Genomic DNA, 20,377 nt, shown 5'->3' with positions numbered 1-20,377 from the left:
AGCTTGGATGTTGAATGAGATAAAAACACACAAAATGAGCCTTTTCTGTGTGTCGCCCTGGTTAAAACTGAATGAATCGTCAGTCTGTTTCATTCATGAACCTGTTGAATCTGTGCGCCCAACACACACACACACACACACACACACACACACACACACACTTTTCTAAGCCCCGCCCCTGCCGGAGGCAGAGAGAGAGAGATCAGTAACATCCATTCAAAGAAGCGACTGCTCTTTTAACTGGCTCACCTCTTGCAGGAGCAGGACTCTCCTCAGTCAGCCGGTGTTGGTCGGTGTTGTTAGAGTCAGCGGCGACACACGAACCGGCGGACCGACAGGCAGGAAACAGGTAAGACACCTTCGTCGGTACCTGTTTGGACATTAGGCTTCTATAGTGTTCCTATAATCAGTGGTGGAAGTAAAAGTCAGCAAAATGCATAGGCTACACACTGTAGAAACATGTCTCTGTGGCTGTTGTATCTCCTATCATTAGATTATTATTAGGCCTAATACAGCATCAGCATTTTACTGCTGTCGGTGTTGAGGTGGAGCTCATTTTGAACTATTTCGTATCGGACTGCAACTTTATTTTCATTAAGGAGTAATCTGCTGATTAGGTTTTCCATTAATGATTGACTGTTTTGTTTGTAAAAAAAAAATTGTAAAAACAGTGAGAAATGCAGTCACATTTAGGCTAAGCTACAAAGACCCTTCACAACTTAACATGAACAGTGACTGAAACCATTATAAAAATAGTTGTCAACTAATTTTCTGTCAATCAACTAATTGATTAATGGACTCATCTTTCAGCTGTAGGGCTATAGATTAGATTATAATATATTATATATTAGACCCTGGCAAGATGAGAGGAGGTGGATTCTGTGTTTTAAATCGATGCTTGGTGCTCAAACACAGTCAAGATGGACTCAAATGTCAGACTTTGTTGTGAAGATGAAACTTTCATATTACCATCTGGTTGCTGCTGTTTACATTTACCCCAGATGCAAATTTATAAAATGCACTGCAGAATGTTCTTGGTGTATACATGTTTATATATAATATATATGTTACCATATTTTAATAAACACTTAATTATATGTTCTGTGTGCAGCGTGAAGGAACTACAAATTTCATTTCATTGTACAACCTTGTGGTGTATGACAAATAAACAACCTTGTAATCTACCTTGTAACCTCACAAAACAAGATATCAAATTTCATAAACTCTTAATGTTTTTCATGCAAAAGAAATTATAATTTGTAAAGTAACTAGTTACTAAAAATGTCAGATAAATACAATATTTCCTACTGAAATGTAGTCAAGTAGAAGAAGAAAGTTGCATGAGAAGAAAAGAATCAAGTAGAGTACAAGTACCTCAAATTGGTACTTAAAGGGGTGGTATTATGCTCATTTTCAGGTTCAAAATCTTATTTACGGGTTGTACCAGAACAGGTTTGCATTGTTTAATTTTCAAAAAAACAACACATTTTTTGTCTTACTGCAAATTGCTGCAGCTCCTCTTTTCACCCTGTGTTGAAGGCTTTTAGCTGTGGAGTGATGCATCTTGTCTCTAAATGATCTTTGTTGGGAGTTGCACATGCGCAGTTCCTACTTAAGGACTACTAGCCAATCAGAAGCAGAGAAGGGCGGGTCAGTGAGAAGCCGGTAAACAGCTCGGGTTCAGCTGTACATGTTGCCGACCAGCTTAGCAACATGGACTGGAGCGAGAGTTTCAGAGTGGTGAGTTATTAATCTGTAACAAAAGTATCTTTCATCCATAAAGTTTTAACTGAGCTCTGTCTCTACATCACAGGAACAACTTTATGTCCACTGACTGCCTGGAGGGTAGCTAGTGTTTGGAAGGGAGAGGAGAGCTGTGTGCTGCAGCTCACTGTTATTGGTGTTTTTGAGGGCGTAGTAGCTGCTTGGGGAGCGTTATATGAGGCGCATTTAGCTTTCATCCCTGTGACGTAACAGGGATGAAAGGGAAGCGGCTGAACTACAAACGAGCTGTTTTCAGGCAGTTCAGAACAGAGTTTTCTGTGGGAGATGGGAACTCCCTTTGGGCTTTTTCACCTTGCAAACCTATTACATGCACAAAAAAGGTATATAACTCAATAATGGAGAGGGAAAAGCCAAAAAGCATAATACCACCTCTTTAAGTTAAGTTAAGTATTGGAGTAAATGTAGGTAGGTAGGTTTGTTTATTGTCACAATATAACAAGTTATAGAGTGAAATTTAGTTTTGTTACTCCCTTCTGCTACATAGCAGACAATATAGTAGTAAGACAGTAAGATACAAAGTAAGCACTTTAATGGTCGCTGTAAGATTCTTGTGATGTCTCTGTGGTGTTCAAGAGTACCTATCCTAGACAGTAGTTATACAGTAGTGGTCATGAAATGGCGCTCCTTTATAATCAGTATTCTTCTAGTATTTCTATAATATTCAATAACATTCCTGTACTGCAATGGTTGTCTCAGTAGTGGTCTGACAGAATTTTCCTGTATGTTGGCAGTTTGTGTCTATATTATATATTTTTTTATATTTCTAGTTATTGTCTATGGTTTGTTTATATTGTGTATAAACTTATTTTTTCATATTTTTACAAGACAATCTTAACTCAAGGTCCACTTACTAGCTTTTTCCAGTGCTCTCCACTGCCTCTTGTTGTCCGTGGACCTTGAGTTAAAGGTACAACATATAACATTTGGCCAGAATTTTTGTTTAAACATTCACAAATTGACAGTTATAAACAGAATGTAAAGAAGTAACAGTTCTGACACCCTGTCAAAGACATCTACAGTATCTCACAGAAATTGTTGTAAATATTTGACTACATCTTTACATGTGACAACACTGAAGAAATGACACTTTGCTACAATGTAAAGTAGTGAGTGTGCAGCTTGTATAACAGTGTAAATTTGTTGTCCCCTCAAAATAACACATCACACAGCCATTAATGTCTAAACAGCTGGCAACAAAAGTGAGGACACCCCTAAGTGAAAATGTCCAAATTGTGCCCAATTAGCCATTTTCCCTCCCCGGTGTCATGTGACACGTTGGTGTTACAAGGTCTCAGGTGTGAATGGGGAGCAGGTGTGTTAAATTTGGTGTTATTGCTCTCACACTCCCTTATACCGGTCATTGGAAGTTCAACGTGGCAAATAACTCTGAGGATCTGAAAGAAAGAATGGCTGTTCTACATAAAGATGGCCTTGGCTATAAGAAGAAAGTGCACTCACTTTTGTGAGATACTGTATATATTGTGTTGCAGAAACTACTAAAGTTAACATGCTACTACTTGTGTGATAGTCCTATAGTATAGCTCCAGTTTTTGCATTGGTTCTTGTCTTGGGAGGATGTTCAGATAATAATAAAACAACATTTCAATGTTTGATTGGCAGCTGTAACGAACCAAACTGATCCACACTCTGACGCGAAGCTTACTCAACATAAGGAAAGAACTTAAACTAAAAACTAAAGTAACCATAGTAAATATAACGTGCAACTTAACTAAATTTGACTGAAATAAAACATAAGCAAAAAACAAATAAGGTCAAATACACTGTATAAACTAAATAAAATCAACTAAAACAAATAGATTAAACAAAACTAAAGCCTCATCTGAGTTAATGAAAACCCAGAGAAGAGTTATTATATGAGAACTGATCCACAGACAGTGACATTAACAGTTTGTTAACTCATCTAACTGCTCACTGAGACAGTGTTCATGAAGTGATCTACAGACACCGCAAACTGCTGCACACAACTGTAATTACAGATTTACACATGGGTTTAAATTCCTGAACATGACATGAACACAGCAGGCAGCTGCTCAGCCCGGCATGAGGATGCAACTCAGGACAGACAGCACATAAAGCACAAAGGTTCAGTTACTGTTTGATGAAACATAAAAATTAACAATAAACATAACTGACTAATCTAACAAGTTTAACATATTTTAAATCTAAATGGGGTCCAGTTTCACAAGTACTCACACAGAACAGTCATGTCTAAATGCATCAGTTTCTTTCTGCTGACTGGTTTAATTTTAAAGTCCCCCATGACTTCCTAAATGTCTGGATGAGTGGTTTCTATACAGCTATTAGAGCTCGGATCTCACTTTCCAGCATCCCTCTGCTCCAGATAATTGCTTTTTTCGTAAGTGTGCAGTCATCATCCAACAGACAAAGGCTTTATCGAGCTTCCATTTCATCTTATTGCTCTTTTTAGACACAGCGAAATAGGATTGTAACCAATTCTTTTCATGTTACATTTATTTTCTCTACTAATCAACTCATTATTTGGTCCATAAAATGTCAGAAAATAATTATACATGCGTTGCTTAAAGCCCAAAGTGACGTTTTCAAATGTCTTGTTTTGTCCTAAACCAAAAAGAGATTTAGTTCTGTCACATAAGACAATGAAAAGCAGCAAATTATCACAGTTGTAAAGTTGAACCAGGAAATGTTTCTACATTGCAAAGCTACAGCGCAATCACAGTTAGGCTAAGGCCATGTGATTTAGCAGCAGCAACAAAACAAATGTAAAGCAAGATGCCCTTCTTATATATTTTCGCAACCTGCAAAAAGAGCTCTGTCTGATCTGCGCCTTACTGTTTTGGTTCACTCTCACTGTTCTGCTTGGATGGTTTCTGGCCACAGCAGGCAGCTGTTTTCAGAGAAGAAGCTGTAAAAAGCCACAGTACACTACCTGCCCAGCTCCAAACAGCAGACAAAAACAGGTACAGACTTGCTGGTAAACATAGTGGAGCATTTAGCAGCTAAGCTAGCGAGATCTTTCCCTCAGGAGCAGGTGGAGACCAAAAACAGAGCTAGAAAAGAGAAACAATATTGGACTCGCCTTCATTAGGTGGACACAAAAATGATTTATGATTAACTTTAAAAGGTGAGAATATATTAATGTTGTGTTCACAATGTGTTTCTGCTGCTCCTGAGTGGCCCTGAAATATGTTACTGCAGGTTTAAAGGTACCCTGTGGAGTGTTTAGGAGCACAATAGAGCAAAATACTGGGTCCCCATTTTGTTTGTATCTCATGTACACGCATGAGAATGCAAATGCACGTCCTCATGTATGTGGGCAACATGATAAGGAAGAAAACTGCTAGCTGATATACTATTAATATTTAACATTCAACACGTTTGTTAGACCTCAAGGATACAGACAGTGTGTGTTTTGGTGAGTAACATTCAATGTATACAGAACTTTTGTTTGTTAACAGGATAACTTAATAATAACACATTCGTAGTTCATATGTCTGACAATCTGCTCTCTGTGACTTGACTGCAGTTTCTCCCTTAAAAGTGATTAAAGATGGATTCATCGGTTCATTTTTATTTTCATCGACTGTTTTTATCCTTTTTATTAACATGACTTTGAAGTGAAATACACCTAAACTGAGGAACATTCAGCGTCACACCTGTTGGCTCTCTGGTTTCTCCTCCCACAGGTCGCACTGCAGTGATGTCATCACTCGTCTTCCTCCTCCCCTTCCTCATCCTCACCCCAGCCTCGACGTTGGACTTTCGTTACCACAGCAACCGTGAGATCGAGCAGTACCTCCTCCAGCTCAACGCCTCCAATCCCGACATCACACACCTGTACAGCATCGGCCGGTCTGTCAGAGGTAACAACACACCTATTTTTCAAGATATAAAAAGTATGGAAATAATAATTACAAGTAGCGCCCATGTGACCGATCAGATTCTGTGACCTGATTAAGAACTTCAGCTTTATTGCTTCTGCAAACGTCTTTTTATCATCCTTTATTTTTTATTATCAAACATGATGGTATAATGCACAATGTTGATATTCCAATAATGATACCATGCAGGTTATTCTGTGACATTAATGTCTCCCAATTTTAATTTTTTTTTCTAATCAATGAGGAAGCAAATTAAATCTGTTAGATCAAGAGTTAAATCAAATAGCGAGCACTTTAACCTTTTTAAAGATCTGGATCTCATTATTAAAAGATACTTTTCTTGAGATCCTGATTTCGTGTATACATACATACATAAATTTATAGTTATATTTCTGTTTAGGTTTTGTTTTTTGCCTGTCTGGCGGTTGTGTGATCATATAACGGGACTGCAACACAGGTTAATTTAATCCGGGACGGCTTAATCTGGCTAGTCACACACACACATACACACACACACTAATCTGGGCTAATCTAGGGCACCAGCTGGCCTGTGTCCAATTTGTGTGTGTGCTGTTGTGTGTTGTGTGTGTGTGTGTGTGTGTGTGTGTGTGTCACCTTGTCTGTCTGCAGCCAATATTTCCCTCTTGTTGCTGTGATGACGCACTCACATTTTACTATGGTTTATTGCTATGTGTGTGTGTGTGTGAGACCTGCTGTAGCTTGCAGAGCCTCATTCACTAATCTGCAGTACTGACACTCAAAATAGTTACAGCAGTTGTGTTTACATAGAAACTTTTGCGCACTAAAAAACTGCACCAGAGCTCAGTGAAAATATAATATCATGCTGTAAAAACATTCATCAGAGCCTTTTACCATGCTTTCAGCTTGTCAGTCATGGCGACCGGGATGTATTGATAAGCCTGACTACAGCTGCAAAGTTAGCATTGCTACATGTTTTTACTTTAGAGTTGTGCTGCCTATTGTGTGTGGTTGAGTTTCAGTATAAGAAATGAGTGCAAACTTTTCCTAGTGATTTAGTGGTCACGGTTGTAAGAACATTGTTGCTTCACAGTGAAAACAATGATAAACCTTGTCCCCATTTGAAAAATAGTTAATGATTCCATGTTTTCCGTATTTCTGTGTCCTGCTGAGAACAAGTCATGAATACCACATTGGTGTGTCACTCAAATGGACTGTTTTTGGTAAATATTAGCTCCAGTGTTACAGAGCTATGCTTCTGTTAAAAAAAGAAACCTTTGAAAGGTCCAGAGGGTCATTAGACAACATTTACATTTTTCTTAAAATAATTCCCAGAATCCTCTAACCATCTGGATAAAGAAATATTTAGTCTACTTACATAAAAAAATATTTCTAACCCATTCCCTAAATTGCGATTCAAAGATGATAAAAGGAAACGACTTATGTGCTTCCTCAATTTGTGCGACATGAACTAAAATAAAAAAGTTCTAATAAATTGGTTATAATTCTGATTCTTTATGTTACTTTCTATTATTTTATATTTTCATATGAAAATAGTGCTTGAGGTTAAAAAGTACACTGAGACTGAAGCAAAACAGCAAAGCTGCGGGAAGTAACTGAAAGAGGAACCGCAGAGGTGAAAATACTCCTGTGTGTCCAGAATCGGGTTTATTGCGAGGTACATTTTCACATATGAGGAATTTGCCTTGGTATGAATTGGTGTTTACAGTACACATAAAACATAAATAGTAATATAAATATATAAAAAGTAAGAAGATCAAAAAAAGTACAAGTATACAAAAAATATTAAAAATACTATAATACTATAATACAATAATACAACACTCGTTTGACACTCCCCACAACACATTTCACATTGTTCATATAATAATACTCATTGGTGCAGCTTTAAGGCCTGTTCCCTCCTGAATGTTTAGCATTCACTGGAGGCTCTGTGAGAGCACTGCAGGAGAAGTGGACTGAGCCTATCACAAAGTCAGTTTAGAGCTCACTCCAGTCTGGGATTCAGTATAAAAAGAAATATTTCCCTCAGAAGCAAACAAGCTGCACAAAATGTAACTTGTATAAATGTAAAATAAAACGCTTGTTTACTCTCTTTCTGTCTCAGGTCAGCAGTTGTGGGTGTTGGCTCTGGGTCTCAGTGCTCGCCGCCACACCGTCGGCATCCCGGAGTTCAAATATGTGGCTAACATGCATGGAAACGAGGTGAGAGAACACACACACACACACACACACACACACACACACACACACACAACAGGACCCCTCCCTGTTGACAGGAAGCAGGACTAAAAGGAGACTAAAGAGATCAACAAAAGCCATTCATAGTCAAACACACTCCATACACACTTTTGTATTCAGACGACAGACTGTGTGTGTGTGTGTGTGTGTGTGTGTGTGTGTGTGTGTGTGTGTGTGTGTGTGTGTGTGTGTGTGTGTGTGTGATCTGTATTAATCTTAGTTGAAAATGGAAAGTACGCTGAGTCAACACTAAAATATTAGACAACATTGTAAAGCAAATCTATGGATTTATAAACAACAGCAGCAGCAGTAACCGACAGGAAAGACTCAATGAGAGAAAATAATGCAGCTCCAACGTTCGTCTATCACTAACTGACACAGCAAGGACAAATGCATCTCATACTCACGTATACTTAGAAAGATTAGTAGAATAGCTTACTGGTTTAGTTCATTGAAAGGTTCACATTCATCTACACAGTGTAGTGTCATGTATGCTGCTTTAAACTTTATTTGCTTTGGTGGTTTTTCATTATGGCGGGGTGGTGGTGCAGTGGTTACCACTGTCACCTCACAGCAAGAAGGTCGTGGGTTCAAACTCCGGTTGCCCCGGCCTTTCTGTGAGGAGTTTGCAACGCCCCCGCAATCCTGTATGCAGGATAAGCGGTTGACGATGGATGTTTTTTTATTATAACAAGATGATTTTCTTGTTATAGTATATTTGTTTTAATGAGAAGGATAAGAATTATACAGATTTTGGTCCAGACTGGAATATCTCAACAACTATCGGATGGATCTTCATGAAATTTGGTTCAGATGTTCACGGTGCCCAGACGTTAAATCCTCTTGACTCTAGTGATCCCCTGACTTCCCTTCTAGCACCACCATGAGGCTATCATTTGTGGTTTTGAGTGAAATGAAGTGAACAAAATTTGGATGGATTGCCTTGAAATTCTATTCCTCTCAGGATTAATCCTAATAACTTTGTTGGTTCATCTAGCTCCACCATCAGGTCAGAAATTGAATTTGTCCGATACTTTGCTTGCAAAACTAATGGCTTTCCCATCAGCCTCGGCTGTGCTTTGTGTTAAGCGCTAATTAGCAAATGTTAGCATGCTAACAAGCTTAACTAGATGGTGAACAGCATGTTCGTCTGGCTCACAGAGCGGCTAGCAAGGCTGTAGTCTGTCTTGTAACAATAAAAGTTCAGTCATTAATATGTGAGAACAAAGTTTGTACAGTTGATGTTTGGTGTCAAAGCTCTGAACGCCATGTAGCAGTTCAGAAAAGGGATGCTACACGAACAAGTTAAGCTGCATTAGATACAGATCCTGGCGCCAGCTTTATTCATGTGGTCTCTTTGTGTGTAAGCCACTATGTGGACACCTCAGACTGTGACTGAAAATATTCTGTTTTACAGAAAACCAATAGGAGAGATTTGGTTTTCTATGAATGTCAGCTCTGCACTGCTGTAGATTCAGCAACACTAGGTTAACATTGTGGGGAAATCTGTGATGAAAATAAGCAGCAAAAGCAACACAAAGATAAGTTTAAGGTGTGTCTGGTGCCAAGAAAAGCTTAGATTACATCAACAACTGTCAATATAGAGTTTAATCACATCAGTTTGATATGACACATTTAAGAATACATACAATTAGACAAAATAAATATGAATTAAAGAAGCGAAAAACCTTCAACTATGTAAATTAAAATCTTAGAGCCCTCTGACCAGCATCGCGTTCCTGTGGCAACGGCCTGCTGCTGATCACACTGCATGTGTGTGAAAGTCGATGGAAATGTCCTTAAATAGACAAGTCACGCCTGGACAGACACTCACACACACTGTCCGCAAACAGAGTCGGTGGAGGGTGTCGATTCAGAGGAAACTTCTACAAAATGGCCTTTTCACTGAGTCAACACACACACACACACACACACACACATTATAACAGCAGGAATGTAGCCTTTGTGGAAAAGTTAAAAAGATGTCGTGTAGAGATCTGCTGTGTGTGTATTTATGTGAGCAGTTCCCAGAAAATATCTTTCCATCGAGGTTGTCGAACACACTTAATGTCCGCATTTATACCGTGACGAAGTAGAAACTGTCATTTGGTTTTAGTGGCCCCCTAGAGGCAGCAAGAGTCTTAATGTACTGGTAGTGGATTTCAAAATGTTAAGTTTGAGGGCGGCACTAGAGGAAAGATCACTGAGTCATTAAAATCAAAAGGGTTCATCCTCTGTGGAGCATGAAGTACCCAGGAACGCATATCAAATCTGACAAGTAGATGTGGGTAGACTGACTGGCATATAAAGTTTGTTGCTGCCTGCTGTTGCTGGAAACGACACTGATGAGAGCGCTGAATCAGAAACAGTATAGTTGCAGGCTGGAAAACCCAAAACAATGAGCTGAAAGACATTAAAACACTCGTACTTGAGACAAAAAGCTGAGGACACTTGACTTGGTGACCCATAAATATTGAAAAACACTTTACTGACTGTAAAGTGCCTTTTGGAGCTCTGCCAAACTGTCATGAATAATTGATAACATAATCAGGATGCACGCAACGCCTCAAAAACCTAATCCACAACTTTAGTTGCAGCTGGGCGATAAATACCGTATCCATTTTTTTAAAAGTAGTATTTGGCCATTGTGCTATTAGAATTTTTATACTAGGCATAAAAAAAACAGTTTTTTTTTTAACTTGTAGGTCAAGTCTTAAGGACTTGTATGGATCAAAAGACTTCAGAACAGCTCTGCAAACTGTGAGCTACACTAAAGATCTACGTAGGCTGTAGCAAAGATCACATATTGACTCTCTGCTGTAAATGGTAAAGTCCTTTCATTTCATTTTTCATTTATTTTATTTGCTCAAGACCAAAAAGAAATGACAAGATGACAGCATACGGCTTGATAAACAAGAAACAAATACTACTTAAACAGAGGAAGAACATTTTTTAACACCAGTTTGTGAAATTACAAATAGCCTGTCTATACTTTTGGTTGTTATGCAGCAGATACATTTCCATTTTGAACGCATGTTTATCCTCTATATAAATAATACCTGATGTTATACTTCTAAGATGTTTTTTCATAAACTGGTCTTTCAGTTTCTTTTTTCAACAGGTAGATTCAACCAGTTAATGTTGTTTCACTTTTATTTCAGCCGAAGGTAAAAAAAAAAAAAAGAAAGAAAAACACTGTCATCCAGGATCTGCTTAACATGCATTACCCATTGTGACATATGTACACCTGCATTATACAGGTTCAGCGAGTTTAGTTTCTTTATCTTCTAACAGCTTCGCCCAATAACCAACAGTCCTCGTTTTAACTGCGACATAGAGTAGGTATCTTTCAGTTCCCCGTACGCAATATTATTTCAGGTTGTTTTATCATTGTTTATCTGTAATTTCCACTTTTCACAAAAATCATTTGCTTTCTGTATGCCTTTTTTGGGGGGACATAAAAAAATGTTTCACCCTGTCTTATTCCTGTTAGGCTTGCAAAGAACTCAGACTTAGTACCATTAACAAGTACACAAGATATGATATTTTGAAAAATTTACCATTAATGCCTACTTTGCCAGATTGCATCCCTCCAGAATGTATCAAACGCCTTTCTATTGTCAGCATAAGTTGATATAGGTGCCTTTGACTTAATTAGAATAAAATTTAGAAATGCACCTTTTAATTGGTATATTATAGATTGCTTTTTATTCAATGACTTTGGTGATCTCCTGACTTTTTTCTCTAGCACCACCACCTGGTCAAAGTGTTCACTTACCCTGTAAAATATCTCAGCAGCTACCAGATGTAATGGCACAAACAGTTGTACAAACATTCCTGGCTCCAAGTGGATGAATCTTAATGACTAGAGCAGCAGATTAATGCCCAGAATCAGATATGGGTGTTTGGGGGGTTTGAGTGTCAAAATACTTCACGCCGTATAGTGTATGCGTGAAGTGCACACATTCTTGCAGCACATTTTGTTTGTATAAATACTTCTGTGTTTGTAGGAAATGGTGTATGCATGGTTTTTGTAGGCACAAACTGTGTTGTTTAGCAAACACTTGCAACACAGGACGCAAAGAATGACGACTGTAAGACATTGATTTAATCTTTGATCTCTGAGAGAAAGAAGTCAGATGTCTACTGATATCGCTGATCCTGAGTATGTTCAGTAATGTCAAATCAAACAAACGTCTTTCAGGAGCTTTAAACTCTGTTTGAACAGCACCTATTTACATTTAAACAAAGACACCACTCACTCCTTTCACTTGGTTAACCAAGCACATCACATCATACTTAACCGCTCCTCCAACATGCTTAGATTCACTTGAGTGCCTGTTGGTGAGCTTATCTGTGCTCCAGCTCTGTATAGATATGAATCACATAAGCATATTTCTCAGTTGTTTTTAGCCATGCTAGCATTCGGTCAGTCCACCACTTTGGTTCAGACTCAAATACATCAGCAACTATTGAACGGATTGATAGGCTGTTTTCTACCCCAGACTCAACAGACGGGCAGAATAACGTGCTACATGTGACCAGAGTGAAATGCAATGTGACTTAGGTAACCATAGTTTCTTGTTTAGGATCCAGTACCCAATCTTCACACATGTAAGTGTGGAATAATCATGTTTGGACATGTAATGAATCCTAGTAGATCTAGTACTCCCTGCAAGGAAGGATTATTCTCATTTGGTTTGGTCCTACGCTGTGTTCTCATTTTTGCCTTTCTCCTATAAATATTTCTGCTTAAGACAACCTGAGTTTCCTGAAACCTTCTTCATCACTAGAGTTGAGCAGCCCACAAGAATTTCCTTCATGAACAGTGTTAGTGTATTTGTGGCCCACCAGTAGACTCTACAACACTGAACATTAGCCTACGTCTGCTAATGCACAGCAACATAAACAAAGCTGGACTGGTTTAATCTTGTTATCTAAACTTGCTTGAATGTCAAGGGAAAACCTCCCTATCCTTAAGTAATTCCACAGCTTTTAGTCAGATGAAAGAAGATCGGACTTGATACCCTCATCTAAGTCGTCATCAGTTAGTAACCTACTCTCACAGCATAACATTTGGTATTTTTCACCCATGCGACTAATTGGGACAACACTTTTGGAAATTGGTCCACTATTGAGCAAGCCAAACAGGGCTTCAAAGTAATCTTTGCGCCCTGTCAAAGTACATCCACTAAAGTGCTTGTTTTTGACAGTGGCAGGCTCAGATAATTATAACAGGTGTCTGAGACATTGTGGAAAGGATCCCTAAAGAATTAGACTTCTTTTTAAAGAGTAAGATCCTTTTTGTTTAACCAGAAACAGATGCTATATCACTCTCGTCAATGCCACCAGACTCCCTTGACAAACACTGCAATTTTACCTCTCTCTTCTACCGCTTCCTCAATTGTGGTTTAACCCTTCAAAAATCAAAGTCCCACAATAACACAAACTAACCAACCGAGGCAGCTGTAGACCAGCAACTCCCATGTTTCCTTTTTGCCCTCAGGCTACATACAGGCTGCCCTACCTTATTGTTCAAGTTGTTTTTGGAATGTTTGCAGCCTGAAAGGAATAACTGAAGACACTACCTCGGGCTAATATTGTCCTAAATGAAACTGAAATGGAACATAATTCATTATCACCAGTCATTATTATGGACAGCACATTATTTGTGTGACTATGTAACACTGAAACCAAACCTACCGGTATATTCATGCGGTTGAAGGGCATATGCTGATCCATAATTATTTTGTGGTGCTAATTAGCAGAGTTTCAGGAGCAGGACCACACATCAAGCACGTCATCGCCAGCATTTCCATAAATACCCACACGTCCTAACTCCTCCCCTTCGCTCTTGTATCCTGCATCCCTCTCTCCCCACCCCTTTCTCTGTCATGCCTCCTGATCTCCTTCTTCCTCTCCATAGGTTTATAGGGGGGTCCGTCGTGCCCGGACGCTACGGCGGATTTCCCTATCGTAGCTTCCCCACAACACATTTGCCGATCCAGCTCCATTAGATGTGCCTGATAAAGGGGCCAATTTTTGAGGACATTTTTGGAAAATAGGAAAGTAAGGACAGTTTGTCTGGTCCCCACCTTGCAATAGATAGTCACAGTGATTAAACTTGGGTTTAAGGCTGAAGGATAAGGCAGGTGTTTTTTCTTCTTGCATTAAAAGAAAAAAAAGTTAGTCCATCTCTCAATACTTCTTTATTCAAATAACTATATCCAATAATTCCTTACCCTGTGTCCATGGCTCTCAGCTCCAGGCTCACTGGTTCCTACTTAAGACTCAAATCTTTAAAAACAGCTCACATTAAAATCTCTTTTCTGAGGGAGACCTGGCCAAGACAGCACACCAGTCACAATTTAAATCGAAATACAGCATAGTCAAAACAGACAAACAAGCGTCACACATAAAGGAAAGGGGCTAAGCCAGGTCACATGTGGCAGTTATATTTCTCAATACATGGCATTTTAACATGGCTTTAAATTCATTTAATGGGACTAGATCATTAAGATGCAGCAAGTTTTACAAGTTATTCCAAGACCAGTGAGCAAAGTAAGAGAGGGCTTTTTTTCCCCAGTTCAGTAAAAACCCTTGGAACATGGTAAGAGAGCCACCTGGTGGAACAGAGATGAAAACTGCTGTAATTCTGCTTCAGGAGATTACATAAATATGCCGGCAGTTTACCCAGCATGGCCTTGTATAGAAAAATATGCAAATGAAGTTGTCTACGTAGACTTAGTGACGGCCAGCCTGCCAGTTCATAAAGCGTACAATGATGAGTACGGGAATGAGAGTTAGTTAAAAAGCGCAGAGCACTATGGTATACAGAATCTAAAAGGTGGAGAGTACTAGAGGCAGCATGCATGTAGACATCATCACCATAGTCCAAAACACTTAGAAAGGTAGCCTGCACAAGTTGTCTTGCTATCATGTTAAAACAAGCCTTATTTCTAAAGTAAAAACCCAAACTTAGCTATAGCTTTTTCACAAGGTTTTCAACATGAACTTTGAAAGACAGTTTGTCATCCAGTCAAAAATCTAAATACTTATATGAAACATTTTCATCAAAGTCCCCATTTAGTGTGTTAATAGTATTATCTGGGGATTGGGACCGAGCCCTCGAAAACATCATACATTTTTTTTTTGTAGTATTAAGCACTAACTTGAGGCCATGTAGTGAGACTTGAAGGTGTCGAAAGGCTAACTGAAGGTCATTTATGGCTTGGTTCAGTGATGGGGCAACTGAATATATCACTGTGTCATCCGCATAAAGGTTGAGTTTAGCAGTTTGCACGTCCTTTCCAATATTATTTATAAATATAGAAAATAAAATAGGGGCTATCTAAGACTAAGACTATCAATAGAAAAAATTTATTTTGTCATTTGTTGGGGACTGTTTCTAGCGGCGGATTAATCCACATCTGGTGCTCTTGTGAGTATTTGGGGCAGCAGGACAGTGTATGTGTTCACTACAGTGTGTGTGTGTGTGTGTGTGTGTGTGATAGTTTTTTTCTCACCAATGGAGCTCTTTGGTACAGAGGAATGAGATATATCAGGTTTTGAAACACACACAATACTCATTAGTGGATACATTAAGTGTTGGTTTTAATATAGAATATCAGCAGCCTTGTCCTTTAAGTAACTAAGAAGTGTGGAAGCAGGAGTGTGTTGTAATGTGACGGCAGTGGAGAGAGAAAAGAGGGAGCGCGTTTAGACAAAGGAAAACAAAATGATGGCCAGAGGTGGAGCTAGTCCTGACATGAGTGTGTGTGTTGCGGCTTTGTACATAGACACCTTTCCCACCCTTCTCTCTTTCTCTCCCCTGAGGCTCCCATTCATTCACAAAGTTTTTTTTTTCATTCCCTACTATCCAATCGCCTGGAAAACAACCTCTGACTCATCTCTGGATCGCGTTTCGATTTCTCGCTGACTCACGATATCACTTCCTCCCCCGCTGTTTTCCATCGGGGAAATGACATGTAGGCTCGTCAAGCTTAAACGTCCTGTCATGTTATTAAAAAACAGACACTGTGTGGAAATAAATAATGACTGAGTAGAAGGATGAAATGATGTTTAATAATAGTTGTAATTTGCCATTCTTAAGCACCAGAGTTCATTCAGCTTTTAATCAAATTCCCTAAAAATTACTTAATGTGTCTACTGCACTTTTTAGATCTTTGTCTGCTTAAATTTATAGCTTTTGGTTCATTTGAACTTGTATTAAATTTGTGTTTGTAATATACATATGCGTGTGTTTGTAGGTTCTTGGCCGGGTGTTGCTGCTACAGCTGATCGACGACCTGGTGCGCGGTTATCATAACAACGAAACGTGGTCGTTGCAGTTGCTGAACAGTACGCGCATCCACATCCTGCCGACAATGAACCCAGATGGCTTTGATGCATCGGACACACACTGCCAGTACAGCCAGGGCAGGTACTTACACACACAAATGTTATGGTTCATTAAAGATCCACTAATATATTTTTTTGTATCTATGAGTTGAATCTAATGACTTATAAACTTAAAATCTTGCAAATTCACAGAGTTATCACAAATGCTGCAGCTCTGCTGAGCTTTTTAGCCTCTTTTAGCTCCTAGTTTTGGTTTTCCGGTACTTTTACTGGTTTTGTTCAGCTCTGGTAAACCCCCACTATACACTCCCTGCCCAGCACCAAACACCAGACAGACATAGATAGAGACTAGTAAAGACCAAGAGAGCTAGTAAATATTGGACTTTATTGAACAGTCATTAGGTAAAGCACCAAGAGTTTGGACACAGAAAGTTGGATCTAACAACTGGCATAAATTGAATTTGCAAGAGAACAAGTGATTGTCATGGGTGGGTTTGTAGAGGATCTTTAAACCTGCTATACTGAGGAAACAAGCTCTAACACATCATTGACATATCATCAACATATAACGTTCATATGGTGAATATCCAGCAGTTACAGAGCAACATCATGCATGTGGAGTCATGTTTGTGTCACCTGATGAAGATTAAGTTCAATTTTCTCTCTCTGTTAGCTCTGCTTTTAGTCTCTGCAAGCTCCTGTGGGAAATATCTCGCTCTTTAGCTGCTAAATGTTTCACTGTGTTCACCAGATTGTCTCTCTATGTGTCTGTGCTGGCAGTTGATGCTGTTTATCAGAGCTTTTGAAAACAACAGCCTGTCGGAAACGACACTGATGAAAAGCCCTGAGACTGAACCAAAACCAAAATCAAAACAATTAGATAAAATTAGCTGCAAATTTCCGCAGAGCTGAGGTGAAGTGTGTGTATATATATAAACCTTTATTTAAACAGGAAATGTCCCATTGAGAAATGTCCCATGAGTTCAAGTGAGCACGCGTACGAGCACACACCTGGTTACAATCTTAAAACCGCAACGCTAGTGGCCTCTGGAAACTCCATAATGCCCCTTATTATATGTACTTTGCATATGAACAATTTTAAACAGATATAAGAAGGCAACAGACCTAAAATAGATTTATAAATAAAAAAGTACCAATGTAGCATCCTGCGCAGTTTGAGTGATGGCCAATGTACCCTACTGTATAAGATGCATGATGTGTCTGATAGCCAGCATTTGCGATGAACCTGAGAGCCGCATGATAAAGAGGGTCAAGCTTTGACAGATTGTAATGAGGCAAAGTCTAACTGCAAATTTACACAGGCAGTATCAGGTGTAGGGGCACAAGAATACGTAATTGTATCATCCGCATACAAATGATACTGTGAGTGTTTAAATTTACTGCAGACATTGTTTATATTGATGATAAAAACCAAAGGACCCAGAACTGATCCTTGTGGGACACCCTTTTGACAACAGGGTCAGATGTTACATTCCCATGCCTTACAATTTGCGTCCGTTCAGAGACATAGCCATGAAACCAATTTACAGCTCTATGCCCACACCAATATTCAACAGGGTTTTGATTAACATGAAATGGTCTACTGTATCAAATGCCTTTGTAAGGTCAATAAACACAGCCATACAGAATAACTTTTTATCAATCGTCGCTTTTATGTCATCAATAAATTTTAAAGAGGCAGAAACTGTACTGTGGCCAGATCTAAAACCAGATTGCATGTCGTTAAGGATATTTTGTGAAACCAGAAAAGGTTTTAATTGATCAGACACTAAAATCTCCAAAACCTTTGCTAAAACCGAAAAATTTGAGATAGGTCTATAATTATTCAAATGGATCCCCAGCTTTCAGTAATGACGTGACATTTCCATGAACTAGGCACTGTATCTGTGTAATTGGAAAGGTTAAAGATGTAAGTGAGCGGCTTCACTATAATTTGTGCTGCCATTTTTAATAGGATCAGGATCAAGTCCATTTGGCCCCACTGCCTTCTTGGAGTCAATGCTCTGCGAAACATGCAAAATATCTGACTCAAAGAATGGTGCAAGCTCAAAAGTCAAAGAAACAGAAGAAGAAACTACTTCCCGTTGTAGTGACTGGGATCTAGGTTCAGCCAGGAATAAATAGTTCCAAGTTTCCTGTGAGTTGGGTTCGCCATGGGGAATTTCACCTATTGCTACCTGGGAACTATGTTGAACAAGAGAGGTTTCACCAAATGTGTCCTCAAAGATATGTCCTGCCTTTTCAAAATGATCATTAAAAGCATTTAGCATGTCCCTCTTCTCTGTGTGCAGCGTCTGTGTGAGTTAGTCGCTACAAGCAACCCATTTCTCATACAAGTAGTCGCGTGATCCATTGTTAATATGAAAATATTGATTACAGACGTGGTTAAAAACAGAAGAAAAAACAGGAGCTGCTTCTGGCCTGCTACAAACACCACAACCGTCTGCTCCATACAGGGGTGTGTGTGTGCGTGTGTGCCGTCATGATTGTTGTGTACAGACTAAACTGTGCGACGCTCCAACGCCCAAAACACTCTGATACGCAGGAAATCCAGACACACTGTAGATTTGTATCACACAGACAGATTACTGTTACAATGAAAGCCTCTAAGTTTCTAATTATAAGTGTTTTGACTCATTCTAATGAACTGTATGTAGGAGACTCGTGTGTGTGTGTGTGTGTGTGTGTGTGTGTGTGTGTGTGTGTGTGTGTTTGCATTAATCACATTGTGGAAACGTAAATCTGTTCGCACAGTCTCATTATGGGGACTGTTTGAGGTCACCACTTTCCAAACCGTAAAAGGAAACATTGCACTGAAGCAATGTGAAAACAATCAGCCAATGTGGTGAGCTTTTTCACCAGTTTGGGAAGGAAATAAACCTATTTAAAGATTTATTGATTCTATTGTACAGATGTCTTTTTTTTTTCGGATACACTTATTCCTGAAACTGCAGTGGGAGCCAGAGGAATTATCTTACCCTTGTAATTGGTTGAATTTTGTAGATAAATAAGACTTGTTGATGTGATTCATTGTTCAGGTGGATGAAACGACAAAAACTGGACGGTGCTTGAAATTATTATTGTTGTTAAATGTCACTTTCTGGTTATTGTGTTAAGCTTTAAGACATTTATACTGAACAGGGGTGGAAGAAGTACTGAGATCCTTTAGTTGAGCAAAAGTACCAGTACCGTGGGGTAAAAATACTCAATTACAAGTACAAAAAATGTATTAGCAAAATGTATTTAAAATGTGGAAAGCAAAATCACTGATTCTGCTTTAAAATATCGTTATAGATTGTTAATACTGATGCATCGTAGTTAGAGCAGCTCTGCGTATCATTAGCTTCCTGAACAACAAGAGTTACATTACTTTAATAGGCTACCACCTACTGACTGTTGAGCCTGTTGAAAAACAGAAATATGCAGTTCATCATCCTCATAATCCTTTGAGATTTTGCTCTCGTGATGGATTTGAGAGTGCTCTTTCTGTGAATGCGTCTCCATGCTGTGCAGCGAGATGTTCCTCCTGAATTTGCACCCAAAATGCTGTCCAAAAGCTTTCATCTACTCTTTCTACTGTTCTGTGACTCCGCTGTATAGATGATGATACACTCACAGGCTGGAGGCTGTCACAAGATCTTGAGAAGTGCTTTCAACATGAGTGCGTTTTCTATGGGGGCTTCAGCAGCTGCTGCTGTTTTCTCTCAGACTGACAAAATAATTGTTTTAAATAAATCATCTATAAAATACCCAAAACATAACAAAAGATTCTATTTACAACTACTGTTGTTTGCAATGATGTTTGTAAAATGCTTTCTTTGTCCAATCAACAGCTCAGAATCCAAAAATATTCAACCAACAGTGATATTTAAGCAATAACTCACGACAGACCATGGGATACGCTTATTATGTCACCGTTTAAGGGCGTTGTTCGGCCCGGACGTTTTATAATTGTATATTTACAGCTGGAATCTGAGAATGTTTGTTTTTAACCACGCCTGTGGCGTCGTTGTAGTGATGGCCCAACATTTTTGTCCAGATTGATATGTCTTAATAACTATTAGATGGATTGCTGTGGTATTTTTTAC

The 20,377-nt window shown here is 38.9% G+C and overlaps 1 protein-coding gene across 1 annotated transcript in view; it reads left to right on the top strand.

Moving 5' to 3' along the window:
* The first annotated feature begins 229 nt into the window (after positions 1-229).
* The window catches only part of cpm (carboxypeptidase M), a 28,111-nt gene continuing 7,963 nt past the window's right edge, over positions 230-20,377 (top strand). Inside the window, exons 1-4 of the mRNA XM_038709612.1 lie at positions 230-349; positions 5,472-5,648; positions 7,774-7,871; positions 16,178-16,350. Coding sequence (XP_038565540.1) covers positions 5,486-5,648; positions 7,774-7,871; positions 16,178-16,350 — 434 coding nt within the window. The 5' untranslated portion in view covers positions 230-349; positions 5,472-5,485. The remainder of the gene's footprint in view (positions 350-5,471; positions 5,649-7,773; positions 7,872-16,177; positions 16,351-20,377) is intronic.

Source organism: Micropterus salmoides, unplaced genomic scaffold (genome assembly GCF_014851395.1).
Source record: "Micropterus salmoides isolate LMB-PRFRI ecotype aquatic unplaced genomic scaffold, ASM1485139v1 Ms_hic_scaffold_9, whole genome shotgun sequence".
In the NCBI taxonomy this organism is placed as follows: domain Eukaryota; kingdom Metazoa; phylum Chordata; class Actinopteri; order Centrarchiformes; family Centrarchidae; genus Micropterus; species Micropterus salmoides.
Note: the sequence above shows the minus strand (reverse complement) of the source record. Positions and strands in the feature narration are given on the sequence as shown.